The sequence below is a fragment of the Danio rerio genome, chromosome 17 (assembly GCF_052040795.2).
Source record: "Danio rerio strain M-AB ecotype USA chromosome 17, GRCz13ab, whole genome shotgun sequence".
Taxonomy (NCBI): domain Eukaryota; kingdom Metazoa; phylum Chordata; class Actinopteri; order Cypriniformes; family Danionidae; genus Danio; species Danio rerio.
In genome coordinates this window covers 28,829,131-28,847,453 of record NC_141037.1, presented here as the reverse complement: position 1 = coordinate 28,847,453, position 18,323 = coordinate 28,829,131, and the positions used below count along the sequence as shown (strand labels likewise).

General features: G+C 37.3%; 1 protein-coding gene across 2 annotated transcripts; it reads left to right on the top strand.

Moving 5' to 3' along the window:
• Nucleotides 1-6,006: 6,006 nt before the first annotated feature.
• Nucleotides 6,007-17,583, top strand: ythdf2 (YTH N6-methyladenosine RNA binding protein F2). 2 transcript variants are annotated; one of them, XM_087288717.1, is made up of 6 exons: nucleotides 6,007-6,178; nucleotides 6,344-6,368; nucleotides 8,200-8,279; nucleotides 10,084-11,706; nucleotides 15,576-15,638; nucleotides 16,369-17,583. In XM_087288717.1, the coding sequence occupies exons 1-6, from the start codon at nucleotides 6,152-6,154 to the stop codon at nucleotides 16,390-16,392; spliced, it is 1,842 nt and encodes a 613-aa protein (XP_087144843.1). In that variant the 5' UTR covers nucleotides 6,007-6,151; the 3' UTR covers nucleotides 16,393-17,583.
• Nucleotides 17,584-18,323: the final 740 nt, after the last annotated feature.

The following is an 18,323-nucleotide window of genomic DNA, read 5'->3' as shown; positions in this document are numbered from 1 at the left end:
AGTTCCACCAAATCTTTCAGGGCTCTCTGGGGATTTATTGTGGTTTTCTGCTTACCAGCAAGGACCTACATTTCAAAACAAAACTGAAAGTGTTATTAAAACTTTGAAGCATCAGCTACGGTTTACCCCTACAATTTCAATTTGCTCATCATTTACTCAAGACATTCATTCATTTATACTTCTTCGGCTTAGTCCCTTAATTAATTAGGGGTCGCCACAGCAGAATGAACCACCAACTTATTGAGCATTCGTTTGGGAAACACCCATACACACATACTGTACACTACGACCAATTTAGTTTATTCAATTCACCCATAGCGAAACCGGAGCACCCACAGGACACCCACGCGGACACAGGTAGAAACTCCACACAGAAATGCCAACTGACCCTGTTGGGACTCAAACCAGAGACCTTCTTGCTGTGAGGTGACAGTGCTACCACTGAGCCACTGTGACACCCTTACTCAAGACAAACTAGTCTAAGTGGTTCCAAATCCCCATAAGCTGCTTTTTTTCTGCTTAGCACAGAGGAGCATATTTTGAAGCATGTTGAAAACCAGTAGACACAGACATACACTGTAAGAAAGAAAGCCAGTGGCTACAAGTTTACAACATTCTTCAGAATATCTCCTTCAACAGAAAAAGGGGACTCAAGCAGGTGAAATAAGTTGAGGCAGGATAAATGGCAGAATGTTCATTTTTGAGTGAACTATACTCCTTTATTTACAGAGCATTTGTGCATCCACCCTGTTCAAGAAAAAACCTTATTTCGCTTGCTAAAAATGATAAATCATGCTAGCCGGATATAGTAAAACATTTGAACAACATGCTAGAACAAAAATATGTGAAAGGTTTGAAGCTAGCATTGTGTTAAACATGGTAGAGACATGCTAATTTGTGCTAGAAATGTAAAAGATGTAAAAACATGCTATAATAGCAACAACTAAAATATGTAAACACATGTACTATACGCTAAATTTATGCTAATTCATATTGTTATAACGGTAAACATAACGCTAGCAGCAATTTTCAACATGTCAGCTGGCTCAAGCTCACAGCTTGCTAACAACACGTTCATTCATTTTCTTTTAGGCTTAGTCCCTTTAATGATCACCACAGCGGAATGAACCGCCAACTTATCCAGCACATGTTTTATGCAGCGGATGCCCTTCCAGCCGCAATCCATCACTGGGAAACATCCATACACACACTCATTCACATGCACTACGGACAATTTAACCTACCGAATTAACTTATACCGCATGTCTTTGGACTTGTGGGGAAAACCAGAGCACCCAGAGGAAACCCACACGAACACTGGGACTCGGGGAGAACATGCAAACTCCACACAGAAATGCCAACTAACTCAGCCGAGGCTTGAACCAGCAAACTTCTTGCTGTGAGGCGAACGTGCTACCCACTGCGCCACCGTGTCACCCCACAACACTTGTTAGAAACATGATAATTCATGTTAGCAATGTGCTACCCACATAGTAACGACATGCTAATTCTTATTAAAGCATGTTAGGCTAAAACCTATGATTACTGACCCCCTTGTTCATACTTCCAAGTATTAAAATCATGCTTGTTAAAAAAAGTAGCTAGACATGTTAGAAACATTTTATTGACTTTCTCTGAGCAAAACATTTAAGTTCTAATCATTCAAACGTTGTCTTACATGTTTTCTATTTAAGCAATTCTATTTAACTCAATTTCTATGTGCTGCTTTGAATTATGGGAATTGTTTCTTTCATGTTGTGCCATCTGTACAGTGCAGATGCAGAGTGATTTATTTAGTGATGACATCATTGAGTTCACAGCTATTTTTATTGGCCAGTAAATTTGTAGATCTGCCCTCAGTTACAGCCGCTAGCCAATCAGAGAGGGTATGTGGGAAAATAAACATTATGCTGGCAATCAACCAGGCCTCCACATGGAAAAGCTATGCTAAATTGTGTAGGCAAACTCAAGTTTCTGCATTTCTGCAGAATTTCTTCTGTAAAGTAAAACCTGTCTCTGTGCTAACTAGACTGTTAGCCCACCAGCCCCACCAACCCCACTTTATCCAATCAATTTTCCATCTCTTATTTCTCACAGGACCCTGGAACATTAACGTCACCCCTGTGCAATCTCAGTGTGGGACACTCTACTCAGATCAGTGCCATCCACTTTAAATATAAAATTCACCTGTCATTGACCTGCCACATGCAGCGATCCTGCAATGTGACTACGTTTATGAATCCTGGCCTTTGAAATAAGGTGAAAGATTAAAAACAGGGAGGATTTTAATTTCAAGATGTTTATAACAAGATGTCAGTAAATTGATGCAATTCATAAGGTTAATTAAAACTAAGATCAGAACACTCTAACTTGCAAATATGACACATAAATATGTGCCTTTGTGAAACTAACAGCTTCCTCATTCTTCCTTTTTCAGCCGTTCAGTGTTTCTTTAGCACTTATAAAAAATGTGAGAGATTTTCCTTGTTTGCATAATATGTGACTTGCATTTTCACACAACACTGAAAGTTCACCTCAATCTCCTGCTGTTCTGAAAGCAAATGTTAAAAGGGTTCAAGTATATCTAATTTTTATCCAACACATCCAACCACAAACTCAACTCCTGCATTAAAAGATTATTCACAGAGCTAATTACAGACTCTATAAGGAACCCGGGCTCGACCACAAGCACTTTTTCAAAATAATCTCAAAAGATCTGACATCGGGCTTTAAGAGCACATTACAGGCCAAGGCTGGAGCTTGAAAGGTTATAGAGCACAGGTCTTGCATCTGTTAATAGAGATAGAGCTGCTAATGAGTTGTTTTGACACAGTCTGAGACTCACAAATTGGATCAATACACATTCAGTAAATGGTAAAGACACCATCTTAATTGGTCATTCATTCATTTCACTCCTTGCAGGTTTTAACAGGTTCATTTGTGGCTGTGTGAGCGTGTGTGAAAGAGAGAGAGGGAGAAGAGAGAGAGAGAGAGAGAGAGAGAGAGAGAGAGAGAGAGAGAGAGAGAGAGAATAATTTGCAGTATGCATATACTAATTCTTAGTATAACCAGCATTTTTGTTAGATTGTTTTCTTTTAATATTGTTTTGCAATTTAATGGTTTAGGGAAATATATTGGAAAATACATTAAAATAATTAATAAATAATTTGATACAGTAAGATTAAAATAAATAAACAATTAAAATGTATTTAAATTAATTACATTAGAATGAAAGACACAATCATTTAAAATATCAAGCTTATCTATTGATGGTAATAATTATAAAATTGTTTAAAAAAAAGATTAAAATAAAATTGAATAAGGAATAAGCCTAATGAAGGTAAGACTAAAACACATATTCCAAATTGTGAATAAAATAAGTATTTAACATTACATATTAAGCATGTGATAATAATTAATAAGCATTAGATTAAAGCAAACTAAGACATTTTGATATGTGGTTCAAGTTAATACTGTAAAATTCCAAATAATTAGATAAAGTAGTAAGTATTATAAAGAGTATAATGTAACCTAGTAGAAACAAAATATTTTCATTATATATATATATATATATATATATATATATATATATATATATATATATATATATATATATATCATAATAAAATAGAGGTGGCTCAGTGGTTGGCACTGTCAATTCACAGCAAGAAGGTCACTGGTTTGAGTCCCAGCTGGGTCAGTTAGCATTTCTTATTCATTTTAGTTTATTCAATTTACCTATAGCACATGTCTTTGGACTGTTGGGGAAACACACTCTCATTCACACATAAATTACGGACAATTTAGTTTACCTATTTCACCCACATGTCTGGACTTGTGGAAGACAGCGAAGCACTTAGAGGAAACCGACGCGAGCACAGGGAGAACATGCAAACTCCACACAGAAATGCAAATCGACCCAGCCGAGACTCAAACCAGTGACCTTATTCCTGTGAGGTGATCATACCCACTGCACCACCATGACGACCTACAATATTATATAATATTTCTATTTTTATATAAACAATATCTTAAAAACTCATGTTCTAAACTTTGGTCTGTAAGGAAAAAAACATTTATTTCTGCACCTTGAGTTCTGTAAGAAAGATTTTTTAGCTACTACTACTATTGCAAACTTTAAGCCTTGATTATCGGCCATGTTAGTTAGAAACACTGCCATTTCTTTGTAAATATAACTTCTTGCACTAAACCTGACATTCAAATAATATTTTTTACAAATGTGTTTGTTTGTTTGTTTGTTTGTTTGTTTGTTTGTTTGTTTGTTTGACTTTATTAATCCCCTAAGTTAAATTCATGTCACAGCAGAGCTTTCCACGCTAAAATAGCTAGATAAAATAAGCTATAAAAAAAAAAAATATATATATATATATATATATATATATATATATATATATATATATATATATATATATATATATATATATATATAAACAATTATAAAATTTCTTTCATACTGCACACCTTAGTTTCAAAAACAACGAGTAAACACTTGTTGTGCATATCTATCAACTAGGCCTATTACAAATCAGCAAACTACATCTAGTATGATTTTGGTTATACAGTCTGATCACTGTAGGTAAAAATGAACTCCTGTATTTTTCTCTGTAGGAAATATAGGTTGCTCTTGAAAATAAACCATAAAGCGCAAATGTACTGTAGTTGCGTAAGCTGTTACGTCCACGACTGTCTCTCTGATATAACATAAATGTGCTGCGTAATCAGGGCGACATCTAGCGGCTCACAGGTGACAGTGCATATTTTAATCGTGACTTTTTTTTAGTTCATAAAGCGCACAAACACAAAGTAAACTCATTATAATAACATAACAATCGGGTTTTATTAACGTCTTTAGTGCAACAACCAAAATTGCAGAGTGAGAGCTGATAAAAAAGACAAAAGTGTGGATATTTTACTGCACTGTGTAGTAAATTGAGAATTAATTTTGATATAAAAAAGTGAATTAGACGATTTATTTGAAAAACACTGTGTCATTTACTTTTATTTTATTTAACCCTATTCGTGTATTTAATTAAATTATCCTTATTTTGTATTTGTAATATATCAGTAGGGGCAGTAGGTTGTGCTGTCGCCTCACAGCAAGAAGGTCGCTGGTTCAAGCCTCGGCTGTGTCAATTGGCGTTTCTGTGTGGAGTTTGCATGTTCTCCCCGCGTTCGTGTGGGGTTCTTCCGGGTGCTCCGGTATCCCCCACAGTCCAAAGACGTGGTAAGCTAAATTGTCCGTAGTGTATGTGTGTGAATGAGAGTGTATGGGTGTTTCCCAGTGTTGGGTTGCAGCTGGAAGGGCATCCAATGCGTTAAACATATGCTGGAAAAGTTGGCGGTACATTCTGCTGTGGCGACCCCTGATTAATAAAGGGACTAAGCTGAAAAAAAATTCATGAATGAATTTATCAATATCAAAATCTGAATTTGATATAAAACCAAATGGATTTATCAATCTGCTAATTTGAATAATGATAAAATGATTACAAATGCGAAAATAATGATAGCCGTATAATCATGACATAATACAATGTAAATTAAATAATTGCACATGAAATAAATTTCGAATTTAGAACGCATAAATAAAAACAGATTATTCAAAAAAGCTAATAAATACAACATATAGGTATTCAAACAAACAATAAAGAAATTAAATTGTGATTAAATCACTGAATACAGTGATGATTACTTGAAAATGTAACTTAAAATAAATTAAATATTCGTATACTAAATACATATACTTTGAACATTTTGATAATTTTATGAGTCGGATTTTTTCTCAGTTTAAATCCCTTGCCTTAGCTACATTTACCCCTTTAGGATCGCCACGGATTATCATTTTGGTGGGACTTGAATTTGGACCCACTGTCGTTCATTCATTACCTTCACCTCCTCCCAGCCGCAGTGTGGCGCTATACCGCCGGGGATAAACGTGTGGCGGCATCTCGGCCATGTTGAAGTGTGGAGGAACTGCAGCCCGCCATTGTGTGTCTGATCTGCAGCTGTAGCGAGAGAGAGGGAGAGAGAGAGACTCGGGCGCAAAGACTCTAAAAACACACACATTTCCCGTTGACTTTAACCCGCAAACAAACGCGCAGTCTAACACACAGGCACCGGGGAGTGAGAAATGTCAGCCAGCAGCCTTCTGGAGCAGGTAAACAGAGGCACTTTGTGAACATTGAGCAGAAGTGGCGTCGAGGCGGGTTTTTTTTCTCTCTCGCAGCGCGAGTTCAGGCCTGAGCTTCATATAAACCTTCATTTATTCTCCCTCTTTCCTCTCCAAACTCACTCCTTCATGAATCACCTGGACCCAATCCAGAGACCGAAAGGCCAAGCAAACAAAGGTAGGTGAAGTGTGTGTCGTTTTAGCGCTGTAGATAACGAGAGTCTCGTGCTGGTTCTCCTGCTAGCAGGCCGTGTGTTCAAACCAATTCCGCTATCAAATCAAACCGTGTAACCTGCTCAGAACAGACACCCGTGGGTTTAAAGGATAAGTATGTCTTATAGTAGATGATCTGGTTGACTTTAGTGTTATTGATCCGATAAAGAGCTGGTGTTTTGGAGCCCACGCTAGTTAGCCGCTTAGCACAGCGCTAAGGCCGAGTGCAGCAGAACGCGTGACACTCCGAAGCACCTGAACACCCACATACACTACAGCTTTCGCTCTTTTTAGACGCTTGTTTAAAGTGTAGCGGTGGAAGGGTCCCGCATACCCATAGACCACCCCCGCTACCGGTGGGCAACAGGCGGGGGGTTAACATGCCGCCGGGGGACCTGTTGAGGGGATTTTCAGCACCCCAGTCTGTGTCAAGCTTTCACAATCCAGTTGCGTGTTGAATCAGTCTATTTAACACGTGCATTTAATGTGACAGCTTTTAGTTCTTTATTTTTAGTCTATTTCTAATCCTTTTGCATACGGTGCATTCTTGACACAAATTCATTTAAAAAGCCATTTGGTGTTTAATCGATTATTACGTACTTTAAGGAAAATGATACAGAATAAAATAGTTTAATCATAGTTGTAGTGACTACATGACTGCACAGACAACCGATCCTCAGATGCAACAATGGCTGTTATAAAGAATCATCTCCGTTTAAAGTCTTTCACAATGTTAAAACTACAATTAGATTTTAATTGCTAAAATTATTTAATTATATTGTAAAGTAGATTTTAAAGAAAAAAAATAAGCAAACTGTTTCAAAATTAATTTTAATATATTTAAACATGCATGACGGGAAACATGCAGTTAAAATTAAGTACAGCTGTTAATACAGTGCCACTTTAGACAACTTTTTTTAATAGAGACATCCTTGGTCAACAAAATGTGCTTCTTTGAAAACAGTGTTGTACTTGCATCATTTACCCTTGTTTCAAATCTTTGAATGTCTACTGTTCAACACAAAAGTACATATTTTGAAGAAATTCTTCTCTTTATAAGAAATACTTTATTATTTATTACTAATAATATAATTGATATTTTAGATGCACTTACGTATGTTTGCTTTTCACCTTGTAAATATTGTATACTGTAGGCTAAAGAACGTAGTGTACTATGCCAAAGCTCAATTTCTGTGGGTGCTTCCCAAATTCGCAGCTTAAAAGGTATGACGTGGTAAGCTTCTGGGAAGTTTGTGTTTATGAGTTGGGAAGTTGGAGTAAGGTCAGTTGTGGTCAACTTTGGTTAGATGGAGTGGGTGCTTGGCTCACTGGAGTGGAAAAACAAGGCATTTTAACATTTTTTTTTTTTTTATGAAACTACGTTGATCCAGTGTACTTTATATGCTTTTAACATGCAAATATGACATTCCTGACATGAACTTAAACACCCCGTCAGAGCAATGCACCTGCTGCTGAATTGGACAGGTCATTGATTCTTATCATATTTAAAAGATATCACTAGATAACAACAGAAAATATGTTTCATCAAAAATATAATCTGACTGAATATAGTCATAAATACAATGCATAGACAGATTCAGGAGAGGACTCGTTTAACAAAATCTTAGGGTTTACATATAATTAAAAGGGATTTTAATCTTTTAGATGACACAGAACCCCAATTGAACATTCCTCATCCTGTAATTATGCATGCATGCATGCATGCATGCATGCATGTGTATGGATGGATGGATGAGACGAGACCTGTACCTTAACTTTCTCTGTTTTCTTTTCAGTACAAAACGGAGCTGTTACCCAAAAGGATACTTTGAACGATGATGAGTTCGAGCCTTACCTGAATGCTCAGCCCAGACAGGTAGGTCTTGTTTCAAAGTTTTAACAAAAGAAGGATCTCATAGAGACAGCGTGCCGTAGCAATTGTTTTTCTGTCTATTGTTTTAAGGATTTATTATGGTCCGTAATTGCATCCTGGCCACGGGGCTTTGTTTTCTTATTAGGGTGTCTCTGTGGCCTTTTACATTGTGGCTTATCACTGTATGCGTAGTTTAAAGCAGTTTGTGGACTTAAGTCAATTCATCCATTACGTGTATTGAGAAATATTTAGTTGCTGTCTAGGTTGAAGTACATGCGGATGAGTCATAGGAAATTATGCAAAAAGCAGCACAGTCGTTTACCAGGAAGTGGAGAAAGGTGATTGCGTTTATGTTCCTGTCCAGATATTCTGTAATAGAATTCCATTCAAATTAAAAATGAATCAGTCCTGGCACTGATAAAGAGGGTTCTGGCAATGGATGTCTTCTGAGGAAAAAATAAAAATGGGACACGGACGAATAAAGGGTCTAGTATTCACCCTGTCAAAGGAATGCTGGGATCCTTTGTAGGGAATCTGTGCCACTATTGCCCTCACAAAGCTGATTGCTGGTGTTGAAAATGCGAGCAGGCTGTGTGCCTGGAGGGGGGGCTAAGTCCAGCACCAGTCCCAAATGATCTGAGGAGGTTGTTCAGTCCAGATTTGCATTGTTTGGTGTTGTAGTTCACAGAGCTTAACACTGATGCTCCACTTGACCCAAGTTTTTATTTAATTATATTTTGTCAATGTATGGAAAATTGTATGACTGCAGATGGGTTTTTATTGCATAAAGTGATCTCAGGGGAGCTTTAAAGGGATAGTTCACCCAAAAATGAAAATGTACTTTCTAATTGCTTGTCCTCGCATGGTTCCTTTGGGTTTCTTTCTTTTAAGCACAAACGATATCTTGAAGAAAGCGGAAAACTTGTAAACACTGACTAGCTTCTATAGTAGGAAACACATGCTATGGAAGTCAATGTTCAACAGTTTTCAGCTTTCTTCAAAATATGCACTTGTGTTCAATAGAAGAAAGACACAAAAATTTGAAACAAGTAAAGAATAAAGGAAGCAAGTAGAACACTATTTTTTTTATGTTTTTGGAGAAATATATTTTGTTGACCAAGGAGGTCTATTAAAAATAGTTGTTAAATTATCACTGTTTAACAACTAGGTTTAATTTTTAAATGCATGCTTGTTTAAATGTATTAATGTATTTTGAAACGGTGTGCTTAATTTTTCAGAAGCTAATATTGTGTAGTGTAAACCAATTTCAGAACGCATTTATTTGAATATACATGCAACAGTAGTCACTTGAAATCTGTCCATTTATGAAGTAGTTTTAACATTACATTTATAATATGTATATGAATATTAAAACCATTTAAAGTTTAGACATTTCATTATCTGTCGATAGAATATTATTGCTGTTATTTTTATTTTAGATATATTTTTTGCTATATTTAAAATTATGCAAAATGGGTGCATATCAAAGAATTAAAAATATTTACCTTAATGGACATGGAAAATTTCATTTAAATTTTTTTTATTTAGTTTTTATTCAGGTTTACTTTTACAAAGTAAAATAATAAAGCAAGAGATTATCTTGATAATTGATTTGACTTTAATCTACAGTTAATGTACTTAAGTTTTTACTCAAAGGGTTAATGCTACAAGGGGAGAAATGTTTCCAGGTGACAACAGGGAGCAATTGTCACCTGGCAATATTTTCCAGGTTGTTGCATTACCTTTCTAATCCTACTTGTCTGGAGTTGATAATGACTAATCACAATTTATGTTGTTGTTTTTACAGAGCAATGCCTATACGGCCATGTCCGACTCCTACATGCCCAGTTACTACAGCCCCTCAATAGGCTTCACCTATTCCCTGAATGAAGCGGCATGGTCAACAGGTGGAGATCCCCCGATGCCTTACCTGGCCTCTTATGGACAGCTTAGCAATGGGGAGCACCACTTTCTCCCGGATGCCATGTTTGGACAGTCTGGAGCACTGGGGAACAACCCTTTCCTAGGACAGCATGGCTTCAACTTCTTTCCCAGTGGGATTGACTTTCCCGCTTGGGGCAACAGCAGCTCTCAGGGACAGTCCACACAGAGTTCAGGTTACAGCAGCAGTTACGCCTATGCCCCTAGCACGCTAGGAGGTGCAATGATTGACGGACAGTCTCCCTTTGCAGCCAATGAGCCACTCAACAAGGCAGTGGGGATGAATAGCTTGGATCAGGGCATGGCAGGGCTTAAAATTGGGGCAGGGGACATGGCACCAAAGGTTGTTGGTTCTGGACTTCCCGGAGGGCCATTGAGTCAGGTGTCTACAGCTCCAACCATGCCTCCTGCCTCCATGGCTCCTGCGAAAACTGCTTCTTGGGCGGACATTGCCAGCAAGCCAGCCAAACCACAGCCTAAATTGAAAACTAAGGGGGGACTTGGTGGGACAAATCTGCCACCACCTCCAATAAAACATAACATGGATATTGGGACATGGGACAACAAGGGGAATATGCCTAAACCAGCAGCCCCACAGCAGACTTCCCTGCCCACTAATGGACAGCCACCCAATCAGTCGTCTCCTCAACCAGGTGCTACTGCTGGTGGGGTGCCTCAGTTGCCCCTCAGCAATGGACAGCTAGTTCCTCCTACTGGACAGCTTGTCCAGCACCCTCTTCCTCCAGGTGGCCAGCCCGGTGCTGTTCCACCTCAACTCTCCCAGGGCCCACCAGCTTCCCAACCCTCCCAGCCAACCCGCTGGGTGCCCCCGCGTAACCGTGCCAACGGCTTTGGGGATGCAGCAGGTGGACCTGGCCAATCCCCTCCCAATTCAGGAATGGGTGGCATTACTGTGCCAGCAGAACCCCACCCAGTTCTAGAAAAACTGCGCATGGTAAACAACTACAATCCCAAGGACTTCGACTGGAACCCTAAACATGGTCGTGTCTTCATCATCAAGAGTTACTCTGAGGACGATATCCACCGGTCCATTAAGTACAATATCTGGTGCAGCACAGAACATGGCAATAAGCGTCTGGACGCTGCATACCGTTCGCTAGCCAACAAAGGGCCACTGTACCTGCTCTTCAGTGTGAATGGCAGTGGGCACTTCTGTGGCGTGGCGGAGATGCGCTCGCCTGTGGACTACAACACTTGTGCAGGCGTGTGGTCGCAGGACAAGTGGAAGGGTCGTTTCGATGTGCGCTGGATCTTTGTCAAGGACGTTCCCAACAGCCAACTAAGGCACATTCGCTTGGAGAACAATGAGAATAAGCCGGTAACCAACTCTCGCGACACACAGGAGGTTCCTCTAGACAAGGCACGTCAAGTGTTGAAGATCATCGCGAGTTACAAGCACACCACCTCCATTTTTGACGACTTCTCACACTACGAGAAACGTCAGGAAGAGGAGGAGAGTGTAAAAAAGGTAACCTGCCACGGCCTTGCTCCATCTGGAATATAATGCTGATTATCTTTCATCCAGTTCTTCTGCTGTTGTTATTTCTAAATGTTAATTTTGTTCAGTATTTTTTCTTTTTATTTGTGCATCTAAAATCATGACTTTTCACTCTGGTCTTTGAGTTCCCCTGATTCAGAAGATGATTGTTTTCTATGTCTCAACCATTTACTCAATGATATGGTGAATGAAAAGTGTGTTTTGAAAATGCAATCCCAGATGCTGCACATTTTTGCTTGGTGTAATGGATTTTTTTTTTCAGAATTGTGGTTTGATGCGCTAATAGCTCATCTGCAAAGAGCTCGGTTATAAATATTCAGGGAACAAATAATTTGCAGAGTCAGTGCACGCTAGGTTCCTTAGAGGTTGTTCAGATTAAATGATCTAAATAAGTCGTTAACCTAATGCAGTGATTCTCAATTTCCGGTCCTCGAGCCCCTCTTTTCTGCACATTTTAAGTGTATTGCTTAACCACACCTGATTCAGATCATCAACTTGTTAACAGAGAAATCCATTAACTGATTATCGTGTCTCAAATAAGAGACATGCAAAATGTGCCAGGCAGGGTTGGAGCGAGGACTGAATTGAGAGCCGTTGACCTAATGTGACCAAATCTATATTCATTTATTTTTGGATCATTTTGTTTTTTCACTGTGTGGATAAGATTATTTCAGAATAAGATTCTTCAAACTAAGTTTATTCTACAGAAAGTATTATACATGAAGACATGAGAACATCAATTTTCTTTTGCCAAATATTGCTTATATGGATTGTGACACTAGTCTAAGTTTTGTATCATTAGAATTACATGTGCCCATGTAAATCTTCTAAAACCTGCCTTTTATTTGGTGAGAATGTTTGCATGTGACATTAGAAACTTTATACCCACCTTAAAATCTCCCAACCACAAGTGTGCTAATAAGGCTTTTTGTTCCTATGCGTCTTTCCAAAAGAACATGTTTGCTTGACAAATAATATAATGTTGCCTGTCCATGATTCATATCTGAAAAACTCCACTTTATTAGTTCACTTCACTCAAGCAAAATTAAAAAAGAGCAATTAAAATGGATGTTTCTTTTTTTATATATTTATGCTGTTTATTATATTTATGGCTTGATGTTCTTTCATGTGCTATACATTAATCACAAGTTTATTAGTTTAGTTTGTTGAACAGCATTTAGTTCCCTAACAGCTCATTCTTTTGAAACAAATGATTTATTTGTCTCTGTGCAGAGTTTACTCAAATCCTGTGTGTATGTGGTGCTGTTGTAGCTGTCATTTTTAGGGAGGTCATTTTAGAGAATGCATTTTTATTACTTTAATTCATGTGGATTAAAACTCAAAGCTATAGAAAAAAAAAAGTTCTTATTAGGGCTTGGCAATTAATATTAGATTATTTTTGAGAAATTTCAGTAAATCCAATTCTAGTAAACCTCTAGATGGAGCAGAGTAAACCAAAGGGTTGCAGTTGAGATGTTTTAAAATCAGATACAATCTGATTGGTCAATGACATCAAGATAATTCTGCTATAATTAGTGCTGTTTACTTGTTAGTAAGTCTATAGGTAGTAAAGCCATAGTAAACATGTGAAATTACCAAAATTACCTCTGTGAGATTATTCAATTTTCGTTTGTTTATTAGTCACTCTGAATCTTTGAAAGCAGGTAATTCTTGTTTATAATGCAACTCTATACGGGATATTTCCTGGCTTTCTGAGAGCGCCCTCTGGCCTTCAGATGATATTTACCACAGATCACACCATTCTTACCTGACAAGATGTGCATGACAATCGCAACTTTACTCCATCACATTTGCAGTTTTATTTCTATTATTTGCCTAGCTCTAGTTCTTTTTTACAGTTCTTTCTGTATCCATGTACTAACTTTAGTTAGTTTTGCTCATTTTAAGGTTGTTAGCACGACTTGTCTGAGTGTATAATTGCTTTTGTGAAGTATTGCTTACTGACAAATACGATCAACATAACATTTAGCTAGATATTGTTAGTTCCCCTCATCTTTTCACTGACTTTATCATTGATCAAACTAGATTTTCCATTGTCACGTTTAATGTGTCTGTCAGAATAGATGAGCACCAATTCATATTTTGTCATCATGCATTGTCCCTATGCAGTAGACCTTGGAGTATGTATCCCTTTCAAATTGTCCAATGTGGTATTGATAAAGAGCAATGTTTTTTTTTATTTTTAACTTGTTTCATTCACTGTTGATTTAATTTCATTAACGTGTTACCCAGTTTGATGTTATATCACTCTGGAAACCTAACTACAAACTTGAGGGGAAATGATTGTAGAAATTTAAACCCTTGAAAAACATTATGGGATGCAGTGAATGTAGATTTTCAAGTATAACCAGTCACTAAGCGATGTTTCAACCTTTTTTTTGTACATCCTCATCTATTGATTATTTAGACATATTAAATTATAATGGAGGCTAAGCAAAGCTTTGTGAAGCATCAAGGCTTTCTTTTCAACAAATGGTTCATTACTTAAAACCACTCGGTGTAGTGTGGATATTGTAAAGCACATAAAACTATGTTTCTTGAAGTTAATTTTGGGTCTCCTATTTACCTTATTCACGTACGAGTGGGGAAAGCCATTTGGATCTTTTTGGCTTGAGACTTCTAGTCTCATTTACTTCTAATAACTTGTAGGCGTTAAAAAACAGCTCGTTATGTTGCTTGTTGTTGCAAACTGATATTTTCTTATTTTATTCTGCTTTGTCTATATATTCATGCAAACACTTGTTTGTAGAGCAAGTAGTTAGACTGTTTTTGCCTTTTAGTATTCACATTCATTTCTCCCATAGACAACTGAAAGGAAAGTTCTAAAACCAGGTGTGTCCAAACTCGGTCCTGGAGGGCCGGTGTCCTGGAGAGTTTAGCTCCAACCCTAATCAAACACACCTGAACCAGCTAATTAAGCTCTTGCTATATAAACTAGAAACTTTCTGGCAGGTGTGTTGAAACAAGTTGGAGCTAAACTATGCAGGACACCGGCCCTCCAGAACTGAGTTTGGACACCCTTGTCTAAAACAATCGCAATAACGAGTGCACTTCCACATTGAAGCATAAGGTCTATAGAAATTCCATTGGGTTAACAATTTTGTATTGAAGTCAGTCACATACTGCTTTGAATCAGATACTTTAACAGTCACATGCTAGGGCTGGGCGATTAATCGAAAAGTAATCGAAATCGACATTCAGAACGTATTATCTAAAAAATTTTTCAGGTAATTTATTTCATTTACTTTCCCTTCCGTGTGTGAAGTTCTGTGACACTGCTACTGTTTACACTTCTGTGTTGAGCGTAGTGTATGGTCTGGCACAGCCTCCGTGCTTCCACATACCCCTCGCCGTGACTGATGCTGATCTCTCAAAAAATCTAACTACACGTTGCAACAACGCATAGCGCAAGGTCTTTGATCGGTCAGCTTGGTAGCATTGATGAGTGTAGGCAGCGCGGAGAGGACAAAAAAAAAATTGTTTCTAAAATGTAATCAAGTTAGTGTTTAATTAATGGAGAATCGCCCAGTTCTATCGCATGCTTTTAGGATATTCAAGCTTTAAATAATATTTTGGCAAATTAATCAAGCCCTCATACATTGCTTTTATGTTAAATTAGTGGGGGTTTTTGTGTGTTTTTGTTGTCAGATGCAAGTTGTGTATATAGCTTAGTCTAAAGTGTTGGTATATTCTGAAATGATCTTTGTTGTTAAGTGTCAACCTTAGTATTCAAATATTATTGTTTTCTGTCATTTACATTTAAATGATGTTCGATATTTCAGGATTATTTGACTAAATGCTGTTCTTCTCTTGGGTAGGTGGAGGTTCAGGGCAGTGACCCGTACTCCAATAACTCCAGTCGGAGCCACTACAGAATGCAGGTGATGCATCTTGTTCACACTGTTCTTTGTCTGTCAGCATGTTTTGTGAGTTTCTGTAAGCATGTTAATGGGTTTCATCTCTGTTAGCTTTGGCAGTAGGCCCTGCCATTACATGTGTGTCAATTGAATATGTCAGTGACAGGTTTAGGGCTTGTCCGTAGACGCATTAGTAAAAATATGTTCTGATAACAGCAATTAAATGTTTTTGTGGCAGTAATTTTCATATTATTTATTTAAAGTGATAGTTCAGCCAAAAATGAAAGTTTACTCATTTTCAAGTGGTTCAAAATTATGAGTTTCTAACTTCTGTTGAACACAAAAGGTGATTATTTTAAAGAAAGCTGAAAACTTGTAACTATTAACTTCATAGTCCACAGCAAACAAATACTATTCAACAGACAGAAGATACTCAAACGGGATTGGAAAAAGTGGAGGATGAGTAAATGATGACAATTAAAATGTTTGGGTGAACTATATTTAAAGAGTGCTGTAAAGTTCCATAAACCTTAACATTTAAAAAAATGTTTGAGCAGATTTTCATTTTTGTAGTAGTTCTGAGATACACAGCATTGGTTACTATTTAGAAGCAATATTTTCAGCTTTTTTGAAGACTTTCTGAGATGTTTACATGGTTTGAATTTATATTTAAGAAATTTGCTGTCAGAATGACCTTTGTGGGCATACGTTGATTTAAAAAAAATAATAATGATGATTTTTCTTTCTCTTGCAGGATCGCCAAGGACGTGTAAAGTAACAGGCACTGCTTTGGGCAAAAGACTGAAAGGCCCTATTTTTTTTTTCTCCCCAATCTTAAAACCAGATATTTTCAGAAATTATTTCGGGGAAAGATTTAACCAAGGATTCAAAAAGAGGAAAAAAAAAGAAACTAAATGAAGACTCTTCTTTGATTTCTGTTGACCTAAAAGACTTACTTCGAACTTGTAGTAAAAGAAAATGACACAATTATTCATAGGACTACAACTTAATTCTATAGGATTCTAATAGCAAACCCAGTACTTCCCACTTTTTTGGTCCTGTTTTCATTTGGCTGGCTCTTTTCTCTCTCTCTCTCTTTTTTTTTTTTTTTTTTTTTTTTTTTTTTAGGAAAAACATCTGTTTTTACAGTCCAAACACATGGCTTTGCTTCTCTCTTACAATTGTGAGATTTTTTTTTAGAGTTTCCCCAATCTTCATTTCTCTGTCCTAACTCTTTATTGGAGCTGAAACCATCCAATCAGGAATGATCGTCGCCGTCTCAGTGGATGTTTCTTTATTGGTAAATTGGCCACCAAGTTGCAACCAAGTGAATAAAATTGAAAAAGAATTGTAATTCAAAAGAAGAAAAATAACGAATGTTCAGGAATGTCCTGAGTTTTCTTTTTTTCCTGTTTGTTTTTGTTTTTTGTTATTGGTAATAGAGGGTGTTTTGCAGGGGACGGTAAACGGAGAAGCCAATTTGTTGTGTTAAGGCTTTTGCTCACTGGATCAGTTTTATAAGTGTACCAAAGGGGGCAGCGTTTGAGAGTTGTCAGCTTATTTTCCATTTACTCCTTTTACTTCTGCAAGTTAAAGAAAAATTGTTGCTATGGGCTGCTCTCCTCCCGTCATATTTTTTTTCGTTCTTGTCTTTCTCTTCCGTTTCTTAAGTCTGCATTGAGGTGGGCCCTGCACCCTCTCTTTCTCATAATCAGTTCATTAAAAATAAATGTGGTATACTCGGCAGAACTTGTGTGTTGCATTTTCCCCTTGTTTGACTTAATACTACTTCATGCACTAACCTGTGTCCCAAACTGCCTGGTCCCCTTCCATCCAGCACCCACACTCCTCTTTTACACTATAGCTGCCTGCACACTTCATCCCTTCTTCTATGTTCATGTTGGTGCATTGAACAACTCATGCAAAACTGCTGGCATTTAGCAGTGTCAGAATAAAGATGCTGCACAAAGCCTCAAGTGTGTTTGCTTTCTCAAGAAAAGGATTGATCATGCAACTACAAATTTGGTGTAATGGAACCTGTCCCAGGGTTTTATTTGTATCCTTTGCTACCTATGACACAAACAGTTTTTTGTCTTTGTGGTTAATCAAGCTGTCTAAAATGTTAAGTTTTTAAAATCCTCAGTATAAATTAATTCAGTGCAGTATGCTTCCCTGTACTTTTTTGTGACCATGAAATACAAATACCCTTTTTAAAACCGAACAAGTGAGCAAGGTGTCATTGTAATATGTATTTTAAATTATCCAGGGCCTAGGTTGAAGCTTGTTTTCATTATGGAAAAGACATTTTCCAATCTATTTGCAAATGTGAGCTCTCAATTGTGACTTTTTCTTCAGACTTATGGGCTCTAAAATTGCTGTGCACCTTATAAACTTGCGTTTGTGAGAAGCTCAGAATTTACTTGTTTTAAATGCAACTAAAGTTGTTCATTGATGGATTCTGACTTTATATCCTTGCAAGGGAATTCTTGGCTTATGTTAAAAGTCAGATGTTATGTTAAAATTGAGAAATCTTGAATTTGAGCATATGGCTCTCTTTTCGGACTTTTGTCTGAATTGTGAAGTAAAACTCAATTACAAGTAATTACATTCTTCTATCCTTTGGCTAATTGGCTTTTACAAGCCTTTTCTCAAACATTTCTCCATGTATTGACCAGCTTTTCTCACAAAAAAGTGTTGCATGCTGAACTG